This window comes from Columba livia, chromosome 13 (assembly GCF_036013475.1).
Source record: "Columba livia isolate bColLiv1 breed racing homer chromosome 13, bColLiv1.pat.W.v2, whole genome shotgun sequence".
Lineage (NCBI taxonomy): Eukaryota > Metazoa > Chordata > Aves > Columbiformes > Columbidae > Columba > Columba livia.
Genome location: NC_088614.1, coordinates 16,381,099 through 16,404,429, shown reverse-complemented (window position 1 = coordinate 16,404,429; position 23,331 = coordinate 16,381,099). Strand labels below are relative to the sequence as shown.

General features: G+C 40.1%; 2 protein-coding genes across 16 annotated transcripts in view; one reads left to right on the top strand and one right to left on the bottom strand.

Annotated features, from left to right (window-relative positions):
• GARRE1 (granule associated Rac and RHOG effector 1) overlaps nt 1-20,793 on the top strand; it is a 60,793-nt gene extending 40,000 nt beyond the window's left edge. For all 15 annotated transcript variants that reach the window (XM_065028424.1, XM_065028431.1, XM_065028436.1 and 12 more), the window contains 11 exons: nt 1,396-1,536; nt 1,805-1,900; nt 2,026-2,187; nt 3,133-3,291; nt 7,705-7,802; nt 9,274-9,399; nt 9,905-10,893; nt 14,095-14,260; nt 15,206-15,340; nt 17,634-17,712; nt 18,290-20,793. In XM_065028424.1, the coding sequence (XP_064884496.1) occupies nt 1,396-1,536; nt 1,805-1,900; nt 2,026-2,187; nt 3,133-3,291; nt 7,705-7,802; nt 9,274-9,399; nt 9,905-10,893; nt 14,095-14,260; nt 15,206-15,340; nt 17,634-17,712; nt 18,290-18,613 (2,475 nt within the window). In that variant the 3' untranslated portion in view covers nt 18,614-20,793. The remainder of the gene's footprint in view (nt 1-1,395; nt 1,537-1,804; nt 1,901-2,025; nt 2,188-3,132; nt 3,292-7,704; nt 7,803-9,273; nt 9,400-9,904; nt 10,894-14,094; nt 14,261-15,205; nt 15,341-17,633; nt 17,713-18,289) is intronic.
• A 492-nt stretch (nt 20,794-21,285) lies between these two features.
• Nucleotides 21,286-23,254, bottom strand: SS18L2 (SS18 like 2). Its single transcript, XM_065028462.1, has 3 exons — nt 23,061-23,254; nt 22,833-22,909; nt 21,286-22,130 (listed from the first exon to the last, which is right to left on the bottom strand). The coding sequence occupies exons 1-3, from the start codon at nt 23,127-23,129 to the stop codon at nt 22,043-22,045; spliced, it is 234 nt and encodes a 77-aa protein (XP_064884534.1). The 5' UTR covers nt 23,130-23,254; the 3' UTR covers nt 21,286-22,042.
• Nucleotides 23,255-23,331: the final 77 nt, after the last annotated feature.

The window sequence follows — 23,331 nt, the reverse complement described above, 5'->3', positions numbered from 1 at the left end:
AATAATAGTTAATTTTGTGTTTAATATACATAGTTCCTTAAAACTGTGTTACATTTTCTAGAAAAGTCCTGCAATTGCTATCAAGTTACTTTAAGATGTGGTTACATTCAACTTGGGTTTGCGGAATCTGGGACTTTAACTTTCTTTTTTACCTCCTTAACAACCCACTTCAGCTATTTCTGTTAATAAAACCTTTATTTTGAAATAGTTTAATACAAGAGTTACACTAATCAAATACTTTTTTAAACCTGCATGGAGAGAAAAATACAGATTCTCCCTAGCTCCAGAATAGCAATAGGAGAAACTTGTCAATTTTTATGATTGCCTAAGAGAACTAACCTGAAGTAGTTGTGATGGGCCTTAGGATAGCATAAGAAAAATCTGTGCTCTGTAAATAAATAAGATCTCGGTTTTTCTCTTATAATTGTAGATAGACTAGTTTTGATAGAAGGGAGATTTGACATACTGAAATATTTCCAAATTGTACTTTGTGGAGTGGCAGTCCATTACTTCCATATAAAATCAGCCTCTGGCAGAATACGCTGCTGTTTCAGAATGAAGTCGAAGATTATATGTTGTCAGTAGCTCAAAACTATTTTTCACTTGGGAAATGCTGTAATTTTGTATGTGTGGATGAGGTGACCAATGTGTCTTTCCATTGGCTGCGGTATGAAAAATCCACAGTTCGGACACCCTACTTTAGAGCAAGACTCCTTCCTAAACTGAAAAATAAGCTGTATCTGAGGCCTTAAATGCAGTTAGGACTAGGTTTATATTTGCTTTACCCCGCTCAGTAGTGTAATATTTTACAGTTAAAACCAGGTGTTTGGCTTTTCATATGTCTTGTTGTTCAAAATCGTATTACACAAAGCTGTTCTCTGGCTGTGCTGAGTTGATCGGAGCCTTGTGTGGCTTTTCTCAAATTGCACCGCAGTAATCACCCTTAATTTTATAAATATATCTTCTTATGTACACACGAGTGTTTGTACACATGATTAAATGTATCCTCTGTGGCAAGTAATACCCTTTATGTTGAAGTTATAAGTCCCTCCTCTGGTAACCACAGTCATCATGTGGCCTGTGTAACAGGATCCTCAGTGCTGAGAGGGAGCTGAAATAGTAACAGCAAACAATGTTGAATTGAGTTGCTGGCCAACACCTATATGCCATATAAATTATGGGAGAGCTCTACTTTCAAAGTAGCAGTAGTGTTTTAACAAGTTATAATAAATAATCTCCTCCAGACTCTTTCCACCAGGTGTTACCTCTCATCTCCTTTATAACATTTTAAGCTCTGTGGGGTATTTTTGCTCTTTTTTTTTTTTTTAATTTAATTAAGCTCGACCTGGTTTAATGTTGAACCTCTTTACCCTGGATTTTTATTTTACATTACAGGCCACATCTCGCCTGCGAGAAAGAGGCTGTGATGGATGTTTGGCAGGAATTGAAGTTCAGCAACTCTTCTGCTCGCAGAGCGTGGCAATCCCTGAGCATCAGCTCAAAGAGCTAAATGTGAAAATTGACAGCGCTTTGCAGGTGAGTTGGTAAAATCTGCTGCTTTCATGTGCACGTGGTACAGTCGGTGGGCGAAGGACTGAAATAGGGAAGGAGTATATTCCTGCGGAAATGTGTACCACAGGCAGCCATGGGGTATTTGAGAATTATACTATTGGACTCCTCATAAATGTGGATATGCCGTAGGACAGAGTTGGGTAAATCCATGTATCCAAGTATCCAGACGCAGTGACTGCGTGCTTCCTTCCTGATATGCCTGTTCTATCTCAACTTTTTGTTTTAATGTCAGGCTTACAAAGTGGCTTTGGAGAGTTTAGGCCATTGTGAATATGCAATGAAGGCTGGCTTCCACTTGAACCCAAAAGCTATTGAAGCAAGTCTTCAGGTAGGATCTGCTAAACCGGCTCTCTTTCTTCCTCACCTTGGAATTAACTGTTATGAAAAAATGTGCTCGTTTTAGGATTTTGTTTTGATGCCTTCATTTCTTCTAATTGATCTTGCATATTGCAGGGCTGTTGCAGTGAAGCTGAAGCCCAGCAAACGGGAAGGAGACAGACTCCGCCTCAGCCAATTCAGTGCGAACTGCCCACTGTACCTGTTCAGATAGGATCGCATTTTCTGAAAGGAATATCCTTCAATGAGTCTGCAGCAGAAAACCTGAAGCTGAAAACGGTAATAACCCTGAATCTAACCACAGGAGCACAGTTAAAAAATAAAATAGAACTCCTTAAAATTCAGAGAACAACCGCAGTAGAAGTTCAGGGCCAAATGTGTATTTTAAAGTGTGTATTTTTAGCTTGACTTCCTGTGGAAACAAGATGTTGATAGTGTTATAGGTCCACGCCTGCCTCTGATAATGTTTTAACCACCTGGGCAAACTCAGTCCAATCTGAGAGAAGCATAGAAGTCTAGGAGGTAATGAAGCTTCTATGAACTTTTTGAAAATAGGTGGGTTAGGTATCAAAAAGTGCAGAGGAAAGTGAGCCCTTACTGATGCTCCAACCAGGCGATGCAATTCAGGGCTTTTATCTTCTCAGATGCCAAAATAAGTCTGGCCCAGATCATTCTAGTGCCAAAGGAGGTACTTGAAAAAATATTTTATAACAAAGCTCCTTTTAGTATGTTCTTACAAACTTCAATCAATTTTTAAAAAATAATTTAAAATTGCAGAGAAGTTTAATTGTATTTTCAATACAAAGGAATGGAAAAGATGTCTGTTCAGAAGTAATTTGGGCAATTTTAATAAGTATTTTCACTGTTTTAGATAAGGCCAGTTCCTTGCTCCTGAAAGCGCTGAAACAATCCACCGCTCAAAATGCTGCTTTTCTGTTGTATTTGTAGTGTTCTTGTAGTTTTTGATTAAACCATTTTGCAATAATATAAGATAAAATACTGTTTATGATTTTGGAAGAGTATTTTGTTCCAAATAGCAGAGATGGTCTTCCATCCTTCTGTTCCGCACTTGAGCTCTTCTAGTAATACAAGACTGTTCAGAGGTAACAGACATTATAGTTGTTTGAAAAACGTGTAGAACAGTGATAAATAGATGTGGAAGCATGGGTGTCAGCATTCCTGAATTGCGCGTTTGGTATGACAAAGTGTTCATGACTTTTTCAGCACACAATGCTGCAGTTGATTAAGGAAGCTGGATGCCACAATGGACTCACACCGCGGGATGACTCTCCTGTTACCGAAGTACTAAATCAGGTTTGCCCTTCCACTTGGCGAGGAGCCTGCAAAACTGCTGTGCAACTGTTATTTGGCCAAGCTGGACTGGTAAGTGACTGTGAATAGGCTTAGCAAAAAAACAAAGGGCTACTTAACCATCCTGAAACCAGATATTTTGAAAGAGTTTGGAAATTAATTTCCAGTGTCTTACTTCGTGCTTCTCCTTTTTTAAAGATGCAGCTAAGTTGATTTATAAATGTATCTTCATAGAATGCGAGTTCGTAGATGTTATCAGTAGTTGATAGGAACAGGAGAATGTACTGTGTACTTGTAGTCTCCATTATTAGAGAGAACACAAGAAGTGAGACTTGTAGTTCATAGTGAAATAGAAAGATTTTCAAATCTATAGGTGACAGAGTTAAACACTCCTTCCCCCTTCTCTCAGATTAGCTTTACAACTGCCACTTTTTTCATTTCCTCTCTGCTTTAAATGGAAGCTGCGTTTCCTGCCCAGCATAACGCAGAAGTTCTCTGCACCAAGTGATGCTCCCTGACATCTCCGACAGCGGACAGAGCAGTTAAATACCTTGCTGTAGACATGGGTGATCTTTAGAAACAAACCCCATGGATTTTACAGGATCTAAACAGTTGCTAAAAAGAGGTGCTTGAAACATACTCTCTGCTAAGAAAATGCATCTGTGCTCCCATAACCAATTACTGCAATCTCTTCATTTAATGAAGTGTCCATTCATGACACATAGGGTTCTTGGGCTACTGTGAGTTTTCATTTGACTGGACAAATAAAATGGGGTCAAGAATGCAATAGTTTGGGAAAGAAATGCAAGGATAAAAGTACACCGTAGCCTTTGATAGTTTGTCAAGTATTCTTTGAACCATCTTTAACATACAATGAGCTAAAGGCTTCTTGTTGATTCATTCAAGGTGATGACAGCCATCAGGACTTTGTAACTAATTGTCATTTCTGGTTAAAGGATCCATATTGGTACAGACTTTGTAAATATCACACTTTTCAAACAAATCACACAGCTGATTGACTTTAACTTTCCATCCTAGTGTATTAAACCACGTATTTTTTGGTACGATTAATAGGTTCTCCAACAACAGTGAAAAAATTGTAAGTAATGAATTTGTCAGATACTTCTACTTTAGCATTCCTTTGGTGCTAGATATTGGATACTAGATAATCCCTTAAATACCTGTTAGAGAAGTAGGTTCAAATCATGCTGGAATTTAACTGACCTTTCATGTAAAGAAGGTCTAAAATCAAAATCGCAACAGTAGTGCACCTGCTATCAATCCTTAGTTCAGTGTGGTACAGGGTTTAAGGATAGGAGGTGGTGCATTAACCGCTTTGTATAAGCAAATTTTACAGGGAGATATAAGAAGGTGGTATCTTTGCAGGGAGAGAAAGCAACTGTGGAACAGTAGTATTGATACCTTTCTACTTAGGTGTTTTCAAGAAGAATATGTCTGATGATTAATAAATACAAGAAGAACTAGGAAAAAATATATGGTTGAGTGGAATTGTGTCTTATGGCAGGACGCTGGGAGTCAGCACAAGGTATGGGAAATGAGGCCCAGAAAGTGTGTTTGTCAGCAGCCGCATGGGACTGTGTAACTCAGGAGCTGGTGGCTCCTGCGTGTCTGGATGAGGAATGGGAACGCCTTGGGGGACGCGGCACCTCCCACCCTTTCCTTTCCAGGGGGTTTCAGTGTTGTGCACACCCAAGTCCTGCCTGATGAGATTTGGGGAGCGGCCCGAGGCACATTTGGACTCAGGAGTCTGGAAATCTCCTGGTGTCCGCCAGTCTAGACATAACTAGTTAGACCTGCTGGTAATTAAAAGCGCTGACATTCTTCAGGTTTATCATAACATTTGGAGAGTTGTCAGCATAAAACTTACTGACACATTCTCCCAAATGACAGTGCTGATATAAGAAATATTACTTGTGGTGAGTGTTTCCAGAGATTTTTTGCGTGAACCTCCGGTTCTGAAAGTAGCAGGTTTCTATTTTCAAAGTCACAGTAATAAGCAATAATACACATGCCCAGATACTTGTGAGCCTCATTCTCACTTGGATTTGTTACAATTTGAGAGGGTGTGAGGGTTGAGATTTTTCTTTATAAATTAAGCGCCACAATTTTTAGGAGACTCAAGTATGCTTGTATGTAGCCTCTTGCAATGATGAGAAATTGTAATTTGCCCCTTTAAAGCATTCTTTGGGTGGAGAGGAGAGAGGAAACACCTGTAAACCAAGAACAATAGATGTGTGATGCACAGGAAGCGATCCTCTAAGCACCCACCAGGCCGGGAGGGAGAATGTGTTTATTTTAAGTGTATTTTGTGTAAAACTCAGAAAAAGGAATAATGGGACAATATTACGTAGTCTTTGGCTTACTGCTTTTAGAAACTCAGCTGTCTGCATTAGTTCAGAATTGTGTGTAAATGTGTCATTTCAATGCCAGATTTTAGAAAGCACATGACATGACAGTCTCACTCTCTAGCCTGCCTTGCATGTGCCTTTTGAGAAGAAACTAATTAAGAGTGGAAAGCACAAGAAGATGTGACGTAGTTTGCTTGGTTATTTTAGGCTTCAGTTTTTTAACATAAGAAATAATTTGTTCAAGTGCCGTCTTTCAGGTTTTACTTCAGCGTATATATTAAGAATTGTATTTTCAGATTTGGGTCAGCTGAAGAAATCTTGATGTTTGAATAAAAGTAATATGTATTAAAGTAGTTGAATTCAGAGGATGAGTGGAAATAAAACTTTGAATTTGCCTCCTGCAAAGGCATGAAGAGAAGGTTGAACTGAGTCTCTAGCCATGTCTTTTGTGCTGGTAGATCTTCTGTAGCAGAAAGCACCACGCATTGCAGAAGCACTCAGTCTCCCAGAGCCTTTAAATCACAGCTGTCACAACTCTGACCTAATGTTGAGAAGTGTAAAACTTTTTTAAAAGGGAAAAAAGGAAGATGGGAGGTGGGGAAGAGCCTCCAAAAGCCCAGATGGTGAGCACTGCCATGCACCACGAGCAGAACCTGATCTAGCTCTGCACAAATCGGGATTTTCCCTCTGCCTTAGAGGTCAGAGATGCAGACAGTATTTTCTTGGGGGTTGAGAACAATCACTCCTGAGTTCACTTCTCCTTATCCCAATTATAATTGCAATATAGCTGAATTGCAGTTACCAAATTACATAAAATTAAAATCTTACAAATACAAGGGAACAAGTAATGGATTTGTCCTGATAATAAATGAGAGGTATTTTCATGAGAGGATAATAGCATGGCATTTTGTCACTGTGCTCAGACATGTCTTATAAGCTTGAATAAACTCAGGCAAATGCTAAGACTAAAGCCTTATGCTAAAATATTTAAAAGGTGGGAAATAATTGTGTTCTGGTGTTACTGGATGGTTTTGTTAAAGGGAGAAAGACTCTCAGCATTATTCTTATTTCGCATTTCTTCATAACCAGTAGCAGACAGCCAGTCAGAAGTAGAACCAGTGTAGGATGATTGAAAAAAAAGCCAGTAATCTCCCCTGAGGCTTATTCATACCCGAGGACTTTTGCCATTTGAAGGATAGATGGTACAGCTAATCTGCTAGTCACTGAAGCAGGAACTGCTGACTGCTGCCAAAAAGCTGCTGGTTCAGCATGACCAAAATAGGAAATTATGGAAATGATCAAAAAGGCCAACCCATGCAGACTGGACAACAACAGAAAGCACGAACCAAATATGGAACTTACTATCACTGGTATTAAATTTTGAATGAAGCTAAAGCGAATCCATCCCTCCTCAATTCCATAAAAAGAAAGGTTCATGATAGAAGGTTAATTTTTAAGACTTTAGTCTTCCCATATATCTTCATGGTGTCTTACAGAAGGCTCAGAATTCAACAAATTGAACAGTCGCTATTCTTCTCTTTATATAATAGGGAACGAATAATAGTACAGTTCCATTAGGTAGAATAGAGAAATGTTGTGTGGGATTTTATAACCTTAAAAGGAGGGGGGTGTGTATTAAGAATTGTGAGCTATGCGAAGAGTTTTAGACTAAATACTACTTAATTATATCATACCATGCACTGCAGTTAAATTATTTAAAACATTTGATAAATAGGTGTTTGGGAGCTAATAAAGTAGCAATAGTGCCAAACCTCTCAAATGTTAAGGGCTGTTATAAGAAGCCATTGATAACTACCAGCTGTTAGGTAAAGCAGTTGGTACCTACATAGCGATGCATAGCTCCAGTAAGTAGCTGAGAAGAATTAAGTCCTTGAAGTATAAGTCACTGTATCAAACTATTTATTTTTTTTTTAAGATATTAAAATAGAAATCAACTTTATAATAATTTTGTGAGTTCACTTGTTTTATCTGGTTATTTTTTGCACCTGCAGCTTGGCGGAGAGGTGGGACTCTTGCAATGTAACTACAGGACTGACAAAATAACTAGAACTAATACTTAAAATAATTTCCCTTTCATTTTCATTTTATTTGCTAGGTGGTTGTGGACACAGCACAGATTGAAAATAAAGAAGCCTATGCTCCTCAGATAAGTTTAGAAGGATCCAGAATTGTGGTGCAAGTTCCATCAACTTGGTAAATAAATACACTGTATTGGAGATTATACTAATAGTTATGACTGGAATATATAGGGGGAAAATATTGCAGTACAAATGAAAGAGAGAATCTGCACAATTATGGCATATCTTCCTTAAGTTCCGTGGTGTGGAACTGTTGGAATGCCATTGTTCCTGACAGGCGTACTTGGCTGTGTGTGTCCTGGTGCTGCCTCTGGTGGAGGCAATGCGGGACAGGCAGTGCTGCGCCACTAAAACCAACTTTAAAGAAAGAGTAAAAGCTTGACGACAAAAGAGAAGTTGTGTGGGGTTTGTTTTGAAATCCAACAGGATTTGTGTTGCTCCTCCCTGGCGGGTCCTCACAGCTGTTATCTCAGGAAGGCCAGGAATTAGATCGAGATTAGTACGAGAGCTGTTCTTTAGGCGCTGCCTTAAACTGCAGAACTCTGGTCTGAGATGCTATTCCTACCAGTTTAGTTGACTGCCTAGGGAAGAATGTTAGGATTAACCTGCACTTTTAGGTGAGGATTTCTTCCCTTTTGAAACAATGATGTGGAATTGGAACACTGCCTTTCTCCCTCACTTTGGACTACTCATTGCTACAAATTCCAGTACAACACAGCTCATTCATCTGATCCCTCAGTGAGATACCCTGTCACTAATGGTACCAGTGCTGTGTCCAGAAGTACGAGTCCACACATACAGTCTGCTTACCCCAATACAGCTTTCATTCCTCTACAGAGTGTGAACCAGCACTTCTCTGTTCCCTTTCCGTAAATTGCTCTATTATGAAAGAACTAAAGGAAGGCAGAGTGCTTTGAGCCAGGCTCTGTGTGCTCTGGAAGAGCTCCTCCTGCTGCCACGCCGCGACAGTGCCTCTTCACTCGCCGCTGCGGGATGGGCTCATTAAGTACTTAAATATGTGCTAATATTTAGGTTTCAGTTATTCTGCTTTCACCTCAAATTCAGCCCTGATTTTGCGCCATTAATGAGGAAAACTCACTAATCCTGCATCTTCACAGCTCAGTAAAATCTCCGCAGACTGCTGGATATGCTGAACCATTTTCCATGTGCAGTCTGTCAGGCTGGGGTCAGAGAAAACGCTGGTGTTTGTCGGGTTTGTTGAGGGCTCTTGCTGTTTTCCAGAAATGGGCTTCATGCATTTCCTATTTCATTTCTCTGTGCCTGTTTTATGCCTGCTCAGCTAAAGAGCTAATTGTTAATCATGATTTTAAAATACATTATATAAGTCCTAATTTTACAGTTTAGATAAGCTGTACATTCAACAGTAGAAAGAAACTGGGGCTGCAGGTGTAGTCTTTAGGAACCCTCAGGCATTTGTACATTGTACTGCCTTGATTAGTTGCACCTCTGTAGGAGCAGAAACAGTGCAGCAATTGGCCTTTTCTTATCTGACTAGTATGGTAAAATTGTTTAATGTAAAAAATATATATGTATATATTTTTTTAAGTTAAAATTCATAATTACAGGTGTCTGAAGGAAGATCCAGCAACAATGTCTTTGCTACAGAGGAGTCTGGATCCTGAGAAGACTTTGGGATTAGTAGATGTGCTCTATACCGCCGTGTTTGACATACACAGGTGGAAGGAAGGAAGGTACATCTCCTATTGAGCCTCATGCCCTACTTTCCTAGGTTAAACAAAGCCATCGTTGTTGAAAGGTCTGTATTGAGGAATTTGATAGTACCAGTTCCTCAGCAGGGGAAAACAGTAGGCAAACTGCGAACAAGAAATTGGTCATCTACATCGGTACCTTGTGGGGACATATAGAGATACAGCAGTCTTTTTAAAAACAAACCAGAAGCTTATCCAAGTGTACAAAAGTATTTGTTTCTCTCTTACAAAAATATTTGATGTATATTAAATTGGTCTCCATTTAGGTCTTGAAGCACAACTAAAATTTCTTATGGAACGGGAAGTAGTTAATGCTATTGCAAATACTAGTAATAATTTGCATTGTTACCATAAGAAGTAGCTGGTGAAGTTTGCAATCTTTGGTTCTGTTTTGTCTGCTACCTATTACCCAAATACACATTCTCCTCCGAAGTGCAGCCTCAGTTATGTATTATGTGGTTTGATATACGTGTTTTTGTTGATGCAGGGAGCAAGCTTTGCCTTGTATTCAGATCCAGTTACAGCGTGAAATCTCAGACTTTGGGAATCAAGTTGACATGCCATCTGGAAATGGAAGCAAATCTTCGGGTGGTCTGCAAAAAACGTTCTCAAAACTGACTTCAAGGTTTACAAAAAAAACTTCCTGTACCAGTACAAGTAATACTGGAAGTTATTCAATCCCCAATACACCTTCCAAAAATGTCTTCATAAGTTCCAACTCAGAGGAGAAAGCTAAAATGCCCACTAACATAGATGCACGGTTACAAAGCATTTTGAACATTGGCAGTTTTCCTAGGACCACAGATCCACTGCAGTCAATTCAGAGCACAAATAATCAGCTGGTGAATGGATTTCTAGTTGAAAGATGGGACAACTTCTTCAAACCAGATGATGGCAAGGACGACAAAGGTATGAATTTGCCAACTGACCAAGAAATGCAGGATGTTATAGATTTCTTGTCTGGTTTTAACATGGGCAAATCCCAGCAGACTTCTCCAATGGTGAAAAGAAGGAACTCTGTTGCATCCTCTACAGCAGCAGAACAAAAATCAGGAACAGTACAACAGCAGCCGCAGTCTGTGTCTCACACCCCACTGCATCCTTCTCAGCAAGGCTTGTCACAGCAACAACAGTCACAAAAGCAGCAGCAGCAAGTGCAGTATTACCAGCACTTGCTTCAACCTATTGGACCACAGCAACGCGTACCTGCCAAGTGGCTGACTAATTCTTCGCAGCAGCCAGCCCAAGCTGTTGGAGCTGGATTGTCTCATATAAACCAGTGGAACAATCCTGGTTTTTCAGATTTAAGCTCTGATTTGTACAGCTTGGGTCTCGTGAGCAGCTATATGGACAATATGATGTCAGAGATGTTGGGACAGAAACCACAAGGACCTAGAAACAACACATGGCCAAATCGTGACCAAACTGATGGAGTGTTTGGGATGTTGGGAGAAATCCTGCCTTTTGACCCTGCAGGTGTGTATCTTTTCCTTTATTATGTTTTTCCTAAGGGTCCTCTTGCAAAGAATACTGTTAAATATTGCTAGCAATAACACTCATTTCCTAGTGCTGTCTACCAGATGCTGGGGTGCTTACAAAGGCAAACAGGTATTTATATGTATGCTTCTTTTTAACAGAAGGTGAACTGAAGTATAAGCAACTTTCATTAATAAATGAGAATGCGAACAAATTCCTTGTTTCTTGTCCCAGTTGTTGGAGGTCTGATATGGACCACATCAAAATACTAAACCAGATACTTGGAGATGAGGTTGCTCCTCTTGTTAATTCGTAAAATTGTTTAAAACCATCATTAAGTCCTGAACTTAAGTAATTTACCTCTCCCCAAAATGATCTTTCCTGCTCTTTACCAGTCTTGGAGTCTGGAGATACAGGCAGATTGCACCTTTCCCTGTCCCTGCATTTCCCCTCCGTTACTGTGCTGTTCCATGGGAGTTGTACTGGTTCCTGTTGTACAGCTGTGACTGCAGTGAAAAGCTTGGATGCTGAAGGATTAGAGACTAAAGAGCAAGAGCTGTGTGGTTTGCCCGATGTGTTTGAACCACCGATAAACTGTAAATGTAGAAGGATTTTTGTCGAAGATGAAGCAAGATAAAATTTTATAGCCATAAGCAAATAGCTAAACACTATGAAATTGATTGTAGTCTCTAATGAATTCTTCTGATGGTAGTACTAAGAACAACTTACAAATTTATTCTGTCGTAATTATAATTTCTGTTGGCCTGTAACATAGCTACAGAAACTTTGTAGTATTCGGTTTTGAGAAGTGCCTGGAGGCTGGCAGCACCAGAACAGGAAAAGCTTTTATCAAAGCAGGAATCCTTTCCCCACGCTCGTTTGCCTGCACATGGGTTAGGACTGTGGGGGCGGCTCACAAACCAGCTCATTTGACTCATCATTTTATAGTTACTTTGTCAACTTAGTTGATAAATTAGTGGAGTTTATAAGGCAAAAATAGGCATCATAGGTATGTTATCAAAAGCTTCTCAACAATTTTAAGTCTGACTTATTTAAACATACTTCTCTTATATACTTAAGGATTATCACAACATTTAAAGAAAATTATTTTCACCAAGCACAAATACATGCATGTATAGGGGGAAAAAATGCATGTATAGAAACAACTGGCATTTTTAGCATTTTGAATCCATTATATTTCTGTAGTATTTGCCTTTCAATCTAAAGAAAGCGACATGTTTTGTTCCATTTGATGTGATGAACGTCATGGACTTTGAAAGCGATACTCTGAAAAGGAGACTCATTCAAGTTGATAATTGGTGCTCTGTGGATTAAGATACATGTTTCTACAGTTGAAGTGATGAGTAAACTGTATTTTCCACAGAGCTGATGTTTAAAAAACCAACCAAACACCCAAAAAAACCCCTTCCAGTCCAATAGATTTTTCCATTGGAAAAACAACTGTTCTGCCTGTAACTTGCCAGGGTGAGCTGCGATGTAGGAATTTTCAATTCAAGCTCTATTTAGTGTAGTACAGAAAGCTTCAAAACGTGAAAGGCTTTTTCATTTCCAAAATTTCTTAGGACTTTGTACATTTGTCATTTGAAACAAATGGCATTACTTTTTTGATAAACATTTTTAGAGCCTGAAAGCGATGTATCTTTTCAGATGCAAATGTGCTGATTAAGATTTTATAAAATTGATGGCTTTTCATGTCAAAGGCTTAAATAGCTACCAAAGATGTATTTTGCAGTACTTGTATCATGTGTAGGAACTTGGTAAAGGAATGTTGTAGTAAGAACTAGCAGAAGGAATATTGATAACTCCAGGTATTTTGAATTATTTTCACAGATGCGAAAGAATGAAGTTGAAAATGCATCTGATAAAAAGCTGTTTATCTGTTATGTTTTCATTGAGGGGAAAAAATCAACACAAGTTGCTACTTTGGATGTAACAGTAATTTAACACTCAATGCCACCCGCAGGAAAAAAACCTGCAATGCCTTTAGAATGTGTCTAGAATCTGTCCTTGGATGTGAAGGTCTGTCTGGCTTCCACCCGCATCTTCAATTGACATAAAGATACTTCTCAAAAAGAAAAAGTATTAGTGGGAACGTTTTGTTTCTGCACAGCTGTAAGATAGCTCTGTCCCCTGCTTATATAATAATGAATGTATGGAAGTAAACTTATTTTCTTCATTATCATTTTCATTTGCATCCAACAAAGCACTGTGGAGCTCTTATTTTCTGAGTGTGCCAAATGGAAATGAGGAAACTTTTCTTGTAAATGCTGCATTGAATGTAGGGAAGGCATGAGATGAAAGACTCTCTTCTGAGCTGTGCATGCTTGGTGGATGCTGTTCAGTCTTCACTCTTAATTAAAAGCCGAGACCAGCAAGCCACTACCTCTGTACTTCCTGCTGCAATTGCTGTGCATGTAGTCTAAACCTTTTCCATATATCCTGTCAGATTGCCAAGTTTTCCCTCAGCTGGCCATTTAAAACACTTCTGGATTAAGGCTTTTGCTGCATCTGTTTAAGATTAGGCTTATCATTTGCCAGATGCCCGAGACACATAAAGCACTTTAAGAATGGAAGATTTATTAGTAATTAATGCTTTCTTCTGTACATATCTTCTGAAATATTCTGAACTATTTTGCAGGTCAGGATCAGAATGTTCTCAAAATTGTTGTCTAGGCTTTGTAGGAGGTAGGCAGTTTCTGGGTGGTTATGTTCTATTATGATCAATCTGAGATACAGATTTCTTGAAGTAAGCAGGGTCACAACATAGCTGGAAATCATGTTGCAATCTGGAATCAACTATAATAATAGAGACATTCCTTTTCTCTGATGTTGGTAGATGTACAGGCTTTAATTTTGTCAGTGTCTTCTCATGGGATGTGAACCTTTCAGTGTATAGATATGATTATAGTGACAAATACTGTTTCCCTGACGGAATGAATGCAAGGGGCAGGTGTCAGAACTGTTATCCACCCTGGATGGATGGTGCTTATCTACTTTTTAAAAACACTTCCCATTCAGTGTTCTTTACTGCTCCAATAAGAGTTATCAACAACTGTCTGGCATTTATTATCAGTGAGGGAATTTTCTTTTGTGGTCAAGCCGAAAGGATTAAATGAGGGGGAAAACTGCAACAGAAATAGCTGAATGTCAGCAACTGACTTATTGGTTTCTTTTATTCAGTTGGCTCTGATCCAGAATTTGCCCGCTACGTTGCTGGAGTGAACCAGGCTATGCAACAAAAGAGGCAAGCACAGCACGTCCGTCGTCCAAGCAACACACGCGGCAACTGGCCTCTTCCTGACGATCCTCATAAAACCTGGCCCTTTCCTGAGTATTTCACAGAAGGGTAAGAGATTGGACAGGCTGCATATTTTTATTGTATGCAAGTCAGTTATACACTCAAACTTGGCAGAATGTGGGAATACTGGGTGTGTTTTCCAGTTGCTGCTGCATCTGTGAAAGCTGCACTTCATCATGGCAAGAGTGAGAAATCTGAGCCCTTCCCACTTCGCTGATCCCGAAGCACTGACATTTGTTTGATGTCTTCTTTAGAGTGGAATGTACACCGGCTTTGACTTGAATGCAGGAAATAAGGAATTTAGAACAGATTCATTGAGCATGGTTTTCTTTCAGTGCCTGCTTTTGATAAAGTGATGGTATCAAAGCTGCAGTGCCTGACGGAATTCAGCTTTCCAGATTTTAGCCACTTAATCTTGCTACTATAATGCATGTACCTTACAGGAAGTATCTTGGTAGTTCTTAATCTCTTCCAAATCATAACTATTTATTACAACAGCAGCGTTTCAAGATGCTCTGTCCATTTGTCCATAATGTAATAGCTGTGATTCTCAAGCTAACTCAAAACCAGTAGGACAAGTGTTCTAGCTCAGCTTTGCAATGAAAAATTCAAGGACTTATGTGATTCCAAACCCATTTGTTTCTCCTTCCTGACCAAAAGAGGCACGTGTAATTTATATAATTATTTTAGTAAAATAGCTATAAAGTGACTGTAACAGACAAGGCAGTTGACGTGATCACTCGGAGTAAGTGAAAGTATTTGTATTACTGGTTTATTCTGCTAAGTATTGAAATTTCTTTGTGCTCTATCACCTGTCACAAAATTCAGCATAGCTTCATATCTTCTTTTTAAGAATTACTTCTTTTTCTGTAAATATTGATGTTATTCTGCAATGGTTTGCAGGTCAGGATCAGGGTCATTTTGCAGGTCAGGGGATACAGTCTGGACCAGACACTGTAAATCCAAGGACTAATACAACTTGTTGTCTTACAGTGATGTGACAAATAGCTGGTCTGGTACTCAAGGAGACTCTGCCAGCTCAAGTGATGAGACCTCCTCAGCTAATGGAGACAGTTTGTTCTCCATGTTCTCAGGGCCAGACCTCGTTGCTGCTGTAAAGCAGAGAAGGTGAGCAAAATGAACAGAAATACCCACCACTTCGGAAGATTCTTTTTGGTATTTTGAGTAGCCATACAAAGAAACTCCAGCCAATTAGATGAAGCTATACAGATGTCACTTTACATACCGCACTGATAATATGGATCTGAGTGTACAGTGTATTTAACACTAGGGATTCACCAGTTGAGCTGCATTAGTGCCTGTCGTCTCAAACAAACTAGCACCTGTGCAAATAGCCAGTTGTTAGCTGAAATTCAGCATGTCAAGAAAATAACTGATGCTTTCCCCTTTCCAAGATAATGTATTTTGGATGACACTTCTTTCTAAACTACTGGGACCTTAGATGGTCTTTGACTTGTTTTCCTAAACTGTACTTCACTGCAGCTTTGTCATGCCCCTAACACTGTACATTTTGATACCAGCAAGTTCCTATTTCCTGGCTTCTAGCACAATGTGGTGGAACTCAAGAAATACTGCTGATGATGTTGTGTAGACTTCTGTGTCACCTTGCCCACGCAAGGAGGAGTCATAAATACATGCCTGTTCAGTCCTTTATTTCTGATCCTATGAAGAGAAGGCTTAATTGCATTCATAAATAAGCTTAGTAACTTAAAAACGAAACCAGTATTTTCCACTATGAACAATCCACTTAGAAGTACTAGTATGAATTACAATTACTTTCTTCTTTTCTAAAGGGGTGAACACCTGGTATCTTTGGAACCTCAGTGATTTCATAGTAGAGGACAAATAAGAGAATAATAAAAGGCACAAGATGAAGCCATAAATTCCAACCGAATTCCAATCTGAGATCATTCTCCCAAACTATTTTTTCAAAACCTGTCTAAAATAAAATAAGATAGTTCTGCGGGTAAATATTCTATTAATGTTTAGATCACAGAATAATTTAGAGTCAATACACGTAGATACCAGATTGTCTGTCTGCTTTTTGGTGACAGGAGAGAGTCAGTGGATGTGCTGCCAGTTTCCTGCAGATTATACCTGGACAGCCAGTGTTACACGCATTGCCAGAAAGGAAGTGTACGGATGTTGAAGATAATGAAACTAAGGCAAGCAGGTTGAAAGGAACTGACCAAAAGAGGAGCTGTTTTCTAAGGCTTTATACAGAGGGGACAGGATCTGAGCTTCGATAAATGCTAAACTGAAATTAATTAATAAGCAGTCGTAGAAAAATAAGCAATTGTGTTCTTAGAGAAGCACCAAAGGAAAACACAAGCTTATAATAGGTGAATTAATCTGCCAAGCCACCAGACATCTACAGATGGATCACGGAGTGACTCATTGAGCAAGAAGAACAAAAGCCTGTGCTTTATATAGTGCTCTGAAGAAAAGAGCAGAAGGAAGTCTCCAAAATGTGTGCTTCATTAAATACAAGCTTAAGCAGAACTAATAGTACTATCTTATGCTACTTTTAAAAAGAAAAACATTCTACAAGTGAGGGCCTGACAAAATACCATAACTAAAGCTATACAGTAAGACAAGGCAAAAGGGCTGAGCATTCCAAAGCTGAGCCGCCAAGGGTTGCTCGCCTGATGTTTGGAGCATGGGGATTTAGTTTGAATGAAGGATGCAAGGATAGAAGATTCTGCTTTAATCTAAACTCACTGACCCCCCCCCTCAAACAAACAAAAACCAAAACAAGAAAAACAGACAAAACATCAAAACCAAACAGGCAAAACCAAGAAAAATAAAACCTTCCAGGATGCACAGATGGTCAGGGGCTTCTATTTGGTATTAGAGCACAAATTTCAACTAAAGGTATAACGTTTTTCCTCAGAGAAGTCACTGTGCTTCCCCAGGTGTTTAACTTGCTCAGTTGTTTCTTTTGTGTTGTTTGTAAAGTTATTTCAGAAAAGACACTTAAAAACAACCCAAAACAAGCCAACAAAAACCCGCAAACAAATGAGAGCAGATAACAGAGGCAAAAAGGCAGTTTTTGGCAGATTTCTTGAAAGTGAGCAAAAGACTAACCCATCTGCCTTTCACCTCTACAAACATGTGTTCATGTTGCTGAAGCAGTAGCTCAAAGAACTACTGCACTGCCAAGCCTCTGACACAATTCAGTCATGAATTTCTTCCTCCATTGCTTTTACCAGCACGGAGCGCAAAATACATGAAATAAGATGATACATCAGTATGCATTCTAGGCTGTCAAGCATGACCGACTGAAAGTATAGAATAGTGTATGCCAGTGGCAGATTATTTTGTGACTCCTTTACATTAAAAAAAAAACCCAACAACAAACAAGACCACCAGACTAAATACCCCTCTCTTTTTTGGGCAGAAAACACAGTAGCGGCGAACAGGAGCCTAGTACGCTACCATCACCACCTCTTCTTTCTGCAGCAGATGACCGCAGTCAGGTAAGCTGAAAATGGCTTTGCTGAGTCATTTTTCCTGTTTGCATTTCAGGCTGGTTTACACTAGGAAAACAACTAGAATAGCATCGGTATCTCCAGATTGCTTAACTCAGCTAAAACCCAGACCATTTGCACTCAAATAGTATGAGATGCTTTTATCAAAGTTACCGAGTTTAAATGCAAAAATTGGAAATCACTTGTATTTTTCCCTTGCAGCAGAAATTATCACAAAACCAAAGATCTCAAGTTAATCTAAGAGGCAACACAGTCAATTTTAATTGTCTGTGCAGAGAAAAACTAAAGTATCACCAGATTGATTATCTGTCTTGCTAGAAATTTTGACTTACAGTGGGGCTACTGTGTGTCAAGCTGACAGGCTGAAGTAAATAAAAAAGCTTTTTGGGAGGCAGATATTTTAAGAGTTATGAGTGTTATATATATGCATCAGTTTTGCTTTCAAACATAAATTAATTAATGGTTTAAGGAGGCGTAAGATGACACGTTAAGTATTGTCTCGAAAAAGAAGTGTTTTGGTGTTACAACAAAACCAACCCCAAGCCAATTAATTTTGTTTTCTCAGGATAATAAAACCAAAACCTGGCCTCCGAAGGCACCCTGGCAGCACACGTCCTCTGTCACCAACACGCTCCCCGGTCAGAGCACATCTCTGTATCCCATGAGCAGCCCCGTCAGCCAGTGGAGCGACACGATGCAGATCCTGCAGTCCCCGGTGTGGGCAGCAGCCAACGACTGCGCTCCCGCAGCAGGAATCTCGTCCAGCTTTGCCTACGCGCAGCAGCAGCAATCGCAACAACAGGCGTCCCAGCACAAACCGATGAATAAGGGCTTTAAATCTTTTCCAGTAAAGCACGAACGCAGACCATCCTACCTGCATCAGTACTAATTGCTTTTCATATTGGAAAATGCAGCACAGGGCCAAACGTAAATGACAGATACTTTGTTTCACAATTGTGTATTGGCTATATGCTGTTTATCTCATTAAATATGGAATGGAGGGCGTTTGGGTGAGATGTACAAACTCTTCAATTCTGATTTACAGTGCTGAGCAAATATGGCCAATATGTTTGTTTGATGTTCATGAAACAGCCCAAAACTGTGATGTAGAAATGTGTATACTGCCTTTACTTTCAAAACTTTTTTTTTAAGGAACTGCTGAAGGCCTATCATACAAGAAACACTGTATTTTATAGCTATTTTTCATATAGATTTATAGTTAAACATCTTACTGAAACACATTGAATATGTTGAAGCAAATATATAGCAGTCACTTTGCTCAACACTGTTTAAATTTATAATGGACAAGCTGTAAAGTCTTTGTATTCTCCATAAATGGCCCGTGGGCAGCTGTTTTTAAATGAAGTGCAACAGCAGCTCTTCGTGCGCCACACAAGTGAGTTCATTATGAAACTGTTGCAGAAACAGTTGTGAATTTGAGTTTTGTGGTAAGCAGAACCACTCAACCTTGTGTCATAAATCTTATCTGAGCTGCTTAAAGTAGATGGCATCTGTGTGGATAATATGACACTGGTTTTCAGATAAACACACCGTTTCTTACTGCTTCATTTGGCCAAAGGCATTATCCACACAGTGCTCCTTCCATGTGTGAAAGTCTAGCCTAAAAGACTACTTGCATATATTTAAAGTCTTACTTCAGATGCTACAGTTGATGAAAAATTGTGAGCTGGCTCAGAAGATACTAAACTGAAATGTGGGGTAGCAGTTAGTTAAAAGAACATTATTTTTTTTTAAAAGGATAAAGTAATTATTTGCCGTCAATATGTGCCATTAAGTGAACCTGTGGAATTAGGAATAACCTTCCAACCAAAGTGGATCCGGGAGAGTGACTGGTGCTTAAAAACTGAAGAACAATGGTAAATATATGTATAGCTATCCCACTGTATATTAATTGAGATTACAGAAGATTCTTTATATAGTTAGAGCTTATTTAAATTTTCATATTTCATCTTTGAAAGAGTCTAAAAACCACAATATTTTCTGGTATAAGAGTTTTGACAGTATTAATCTTATTTTTGTATTTTTCTTAAGTCATATCATTCTAATACGTTAACTACTAGTAAAATGGGTTATTAGTTCTAACTACATAATTTTTCAATGAAGATAAAGCACATTTGTTGGTTTTGTTTTTACAAACTAAGTACATCTATATCTAAAGATACCAAAAAATAAATACATTATATATATATATATAAATAAAAAGTATACACAACACTAAAACTATTAAACATTGGGGTATTTAAAACCCATCCACCTTTTTTGTTTGTATGGTGACGGGCTCTATTTGCAGGCCCAGATTGTTACCTTTTGTGCTGTTTGAGGATGCCAATGTTGCCTGTATTTATGATATTGTCACCATGTTTTCAGAAACTTCATACTTACCATGTTTACAAAGATTTGTTTGCTGTACATAGACTTTTTACAGTAATGTGCTTTGCACAATCAGTGTGGCTTCTGTCTGTAAATTGTTAATGATCTGTACTACTATAATTTTGAAAACCCTCTGCTGAAAATGTTAGTGGTTATTTAACTTGATGAATGGTTTTGAGTTTCCTACATCTTGTCATTTAGATCTAATATTAAATCCTAAATTTGGTTGTACTTACTGGTTATTCATACTAAGACCAAAACGGAGGTTAATGAAAACACTTAGTTTTGAACTTTTTCTAACAAGTGCCAAAATCATTGCTATAGTTTTTGCAGTTTATTCATAATTACAAATGCTGGCAAGTTTCTGGACCTACAGAAGTGAATTGCGAAAACAAAGTTTGTCTGCATTTTGACCACGTAGGTGCTACTCTGTCCTTTGCTTCCGATTGTTCTGAACACTGGTAATTTTAAGAATTGTTGCACTTGGCAAATGAGTCTTGCCATTAAACTTCACTTACACTGCCAAGTGCAAGGGTTTGGTGCTTAGTTAACTTACCCTTATTGCAGTGCTTCTTGTGAATAGCTAATGCTTCTGAACTGGAACTGTACATTTTGTATTTTAAAGCTTCTGTAAAAGTAAACTATTTGCTTTATTAAAGATACACATTTAATAGGTCATACCTGTTTAAAATATGCACCTTGCTGAAAATGAGCGGCACCTTAAACTGTAACTTGGGTTTGTAAACACAGATCTTATTTCATTAACATGGGATTATTGAACAGTTTGAAAATTGTCAACTGCCTAGTTACTGCCTCACCATGTAAAAATGAACTTTATACACTACAGTCTGAAACATCTTTAAGGCTACTTTTTCAAGTAGATCACACTGAAGAACATGATACAGAAGATGCCTTAGTGCTGTCTTGGAACTAGTAGTGCAGGTGAAGACTTGAACCTGTAGCAATTACAGAGTAAATAATTTTGATGGTAGTGAGCAAAAAGTAATCTTCCTCCCGACCTTCCTGAATGAACTATTCTCCAGGCTATTAGTGTATGTTAATCATGCTGCCGAAATGCACTGAGTGCAAATACGCTGTGCTCGCTCTGGCTGAGAATACACAAGCATACAGCTGACTGTGAATGCAACAAATACCCAGGAAGCGCATGAATCCATTTTGATTATACAAGAATTTACTTGTTTACAGAGTCTGCAGTACAGAGCATTTCAAGCAAAAAGGAAAAGTCTTGACACAACTAGGGCAAACACCCTGCCTTCTCTCACTGAAATAAAGGCTTGATTTCTCGCTCGCATTTAATTGCTCCAAGTTATGCAACAGTCCCATCTTTCCCTGGAAAAGTTAACATTTCTATTTCGCTAAATCACTGAGCTGCTTCTTCATTAGCATATGACATCAATCCACAATATACTATGACTTACAAAGAACACTTTTAGTTTATTAACCATGATACAAGACACAAACCAGTCTGTTGCTTCTATATGTGGCAATGTATGATTGACTGTGTCATGGTGGAGGTAGAAGCTGCCTAGCTAAATGTGTGCCCTGTATTGTACAAACATAGTCGTGAAACAGCCTCTGCTTCAATGAGACTGCAAGAGCCCTCCAAAGGCATCTCTGGTGCTGCTGTCCTGGCAACCAGGCTGTTTTCAGAATTATACTACATGGAGATTTTCGGGGGAAAAAGGAAGCGTGGAAAATAATTATCACCCTTAAGTTCTGCTCGCAGTAATGGAGAAAAAAATATAGCCTAATATTATATAAAAAACTAGAGTCATGTTTTTATTGTGAAAGTATAGATGACTTTTTACCTGCCTTTCAAGACCTTCTGAGCTCTCAAAATGGGACTCTAGACTAAACATTTCTACAGACGCTTAAAGCATCACTGCTCGTGTCCAGGTATGCGCAGTCAGTCTACAGTCTTCTGCGTGCTGGGTGGCGTCGCATCAGCAATTGTAGCTAAATAAATGAGGTTTCTATGCAGAATATGCTGGTACCTACGAGAGGAAGAAACACAGGATGTGGGAAATGTGTTCTTTTCAAGCAAACTGCTCACACTTTAATAGTGACTTTTAAAATCTGATCAATATTTGCCGTTAGGGAAAGAAATAAATAGCAAACTAAATTAAGAAATAAATCAGGGTAAACCCCTCCATATCCTGTTTTTGCTCTAAAGCCCACTACACCACCCTGAACTGCGCTCTAACAAAGCACCTTCTACTTACCAACTTGGATAGTGAGCACGCGTGTTAAGATCTTTGTGTAATCACTACTGGAAAGACGCAGAAGTGCAGGAGGGCAGCTCGGGGCAGGAGGTGACACTCCCAGCCCGGCTGTCACCGGCTCCTCCGCCGCCCGTGCCAGAGCCGAACGGCTGCGGAGCCACAGCCCAGCGCCCTCACGCTTCTGCCAACGCCGCTCCGTGTTCTGCGGGAACCGGAGGAGCCCGCCCAGCACAGCTGGTCTCCAGAGTGACACACAACAACCAGGAGCAGGCATCAGATCTATCCTATACAGTGCCATTTCTGCTTTACAGATCTGTGTAAATATTTTGGGGGAAGCCTCTCAGGAAGCACAATCGCATTTTGTTTTTAGGTCAGAACAGCTCCGGAGAGCAGGAGCCGCGTTTCGCTCCCGGGCGGAGCCGGCAGCGGGCGGCCCGGGGCCCAGCGCCTGGCGCCCGAACCGGGATCACTTACTGCACGCAGTCGGTGGCCCGGCCCTTGCTCTGGTACTCCACGATGCACCGGATCAGCTGGTCGTTCTCCTCCAGCAGCTAGAGCACAGGAGCGCCGCGTCACCGCCCGCCGAGGCCCGCCGCCACCGCCCCCCGCCGAGGCCGCTGGGGCCGGCTCTGCCTCAGCCGAGCCGGGAGCACCCGCGCCACCGCCACCGCCGCCACCACGGTCCCTGACGCCCGCGCTCACCCGCTGCAGCGTCTCCTGGTTCACCTCCGCCTTCCCGCGCAGCCGCTCGGGCACGAACGCCACCGACATGGCGCCCGGGCTGACTGGAACCGGCGGCCCCGCCCACCGCAGGCTCTCATTGGCTGCCGGGCGCGGCTCGCGCACGTCTCACCTCACGCAGCCGCTGGCGGCCGCCGCGCGCCCCGGCACGTCCGCAGCCGCGGGGGGCGGAGCGCGAGGCGGGTCCGGCGGCACCGCCCGGCGCTAGAACACAGCCCGGGAGCGGAGAGGA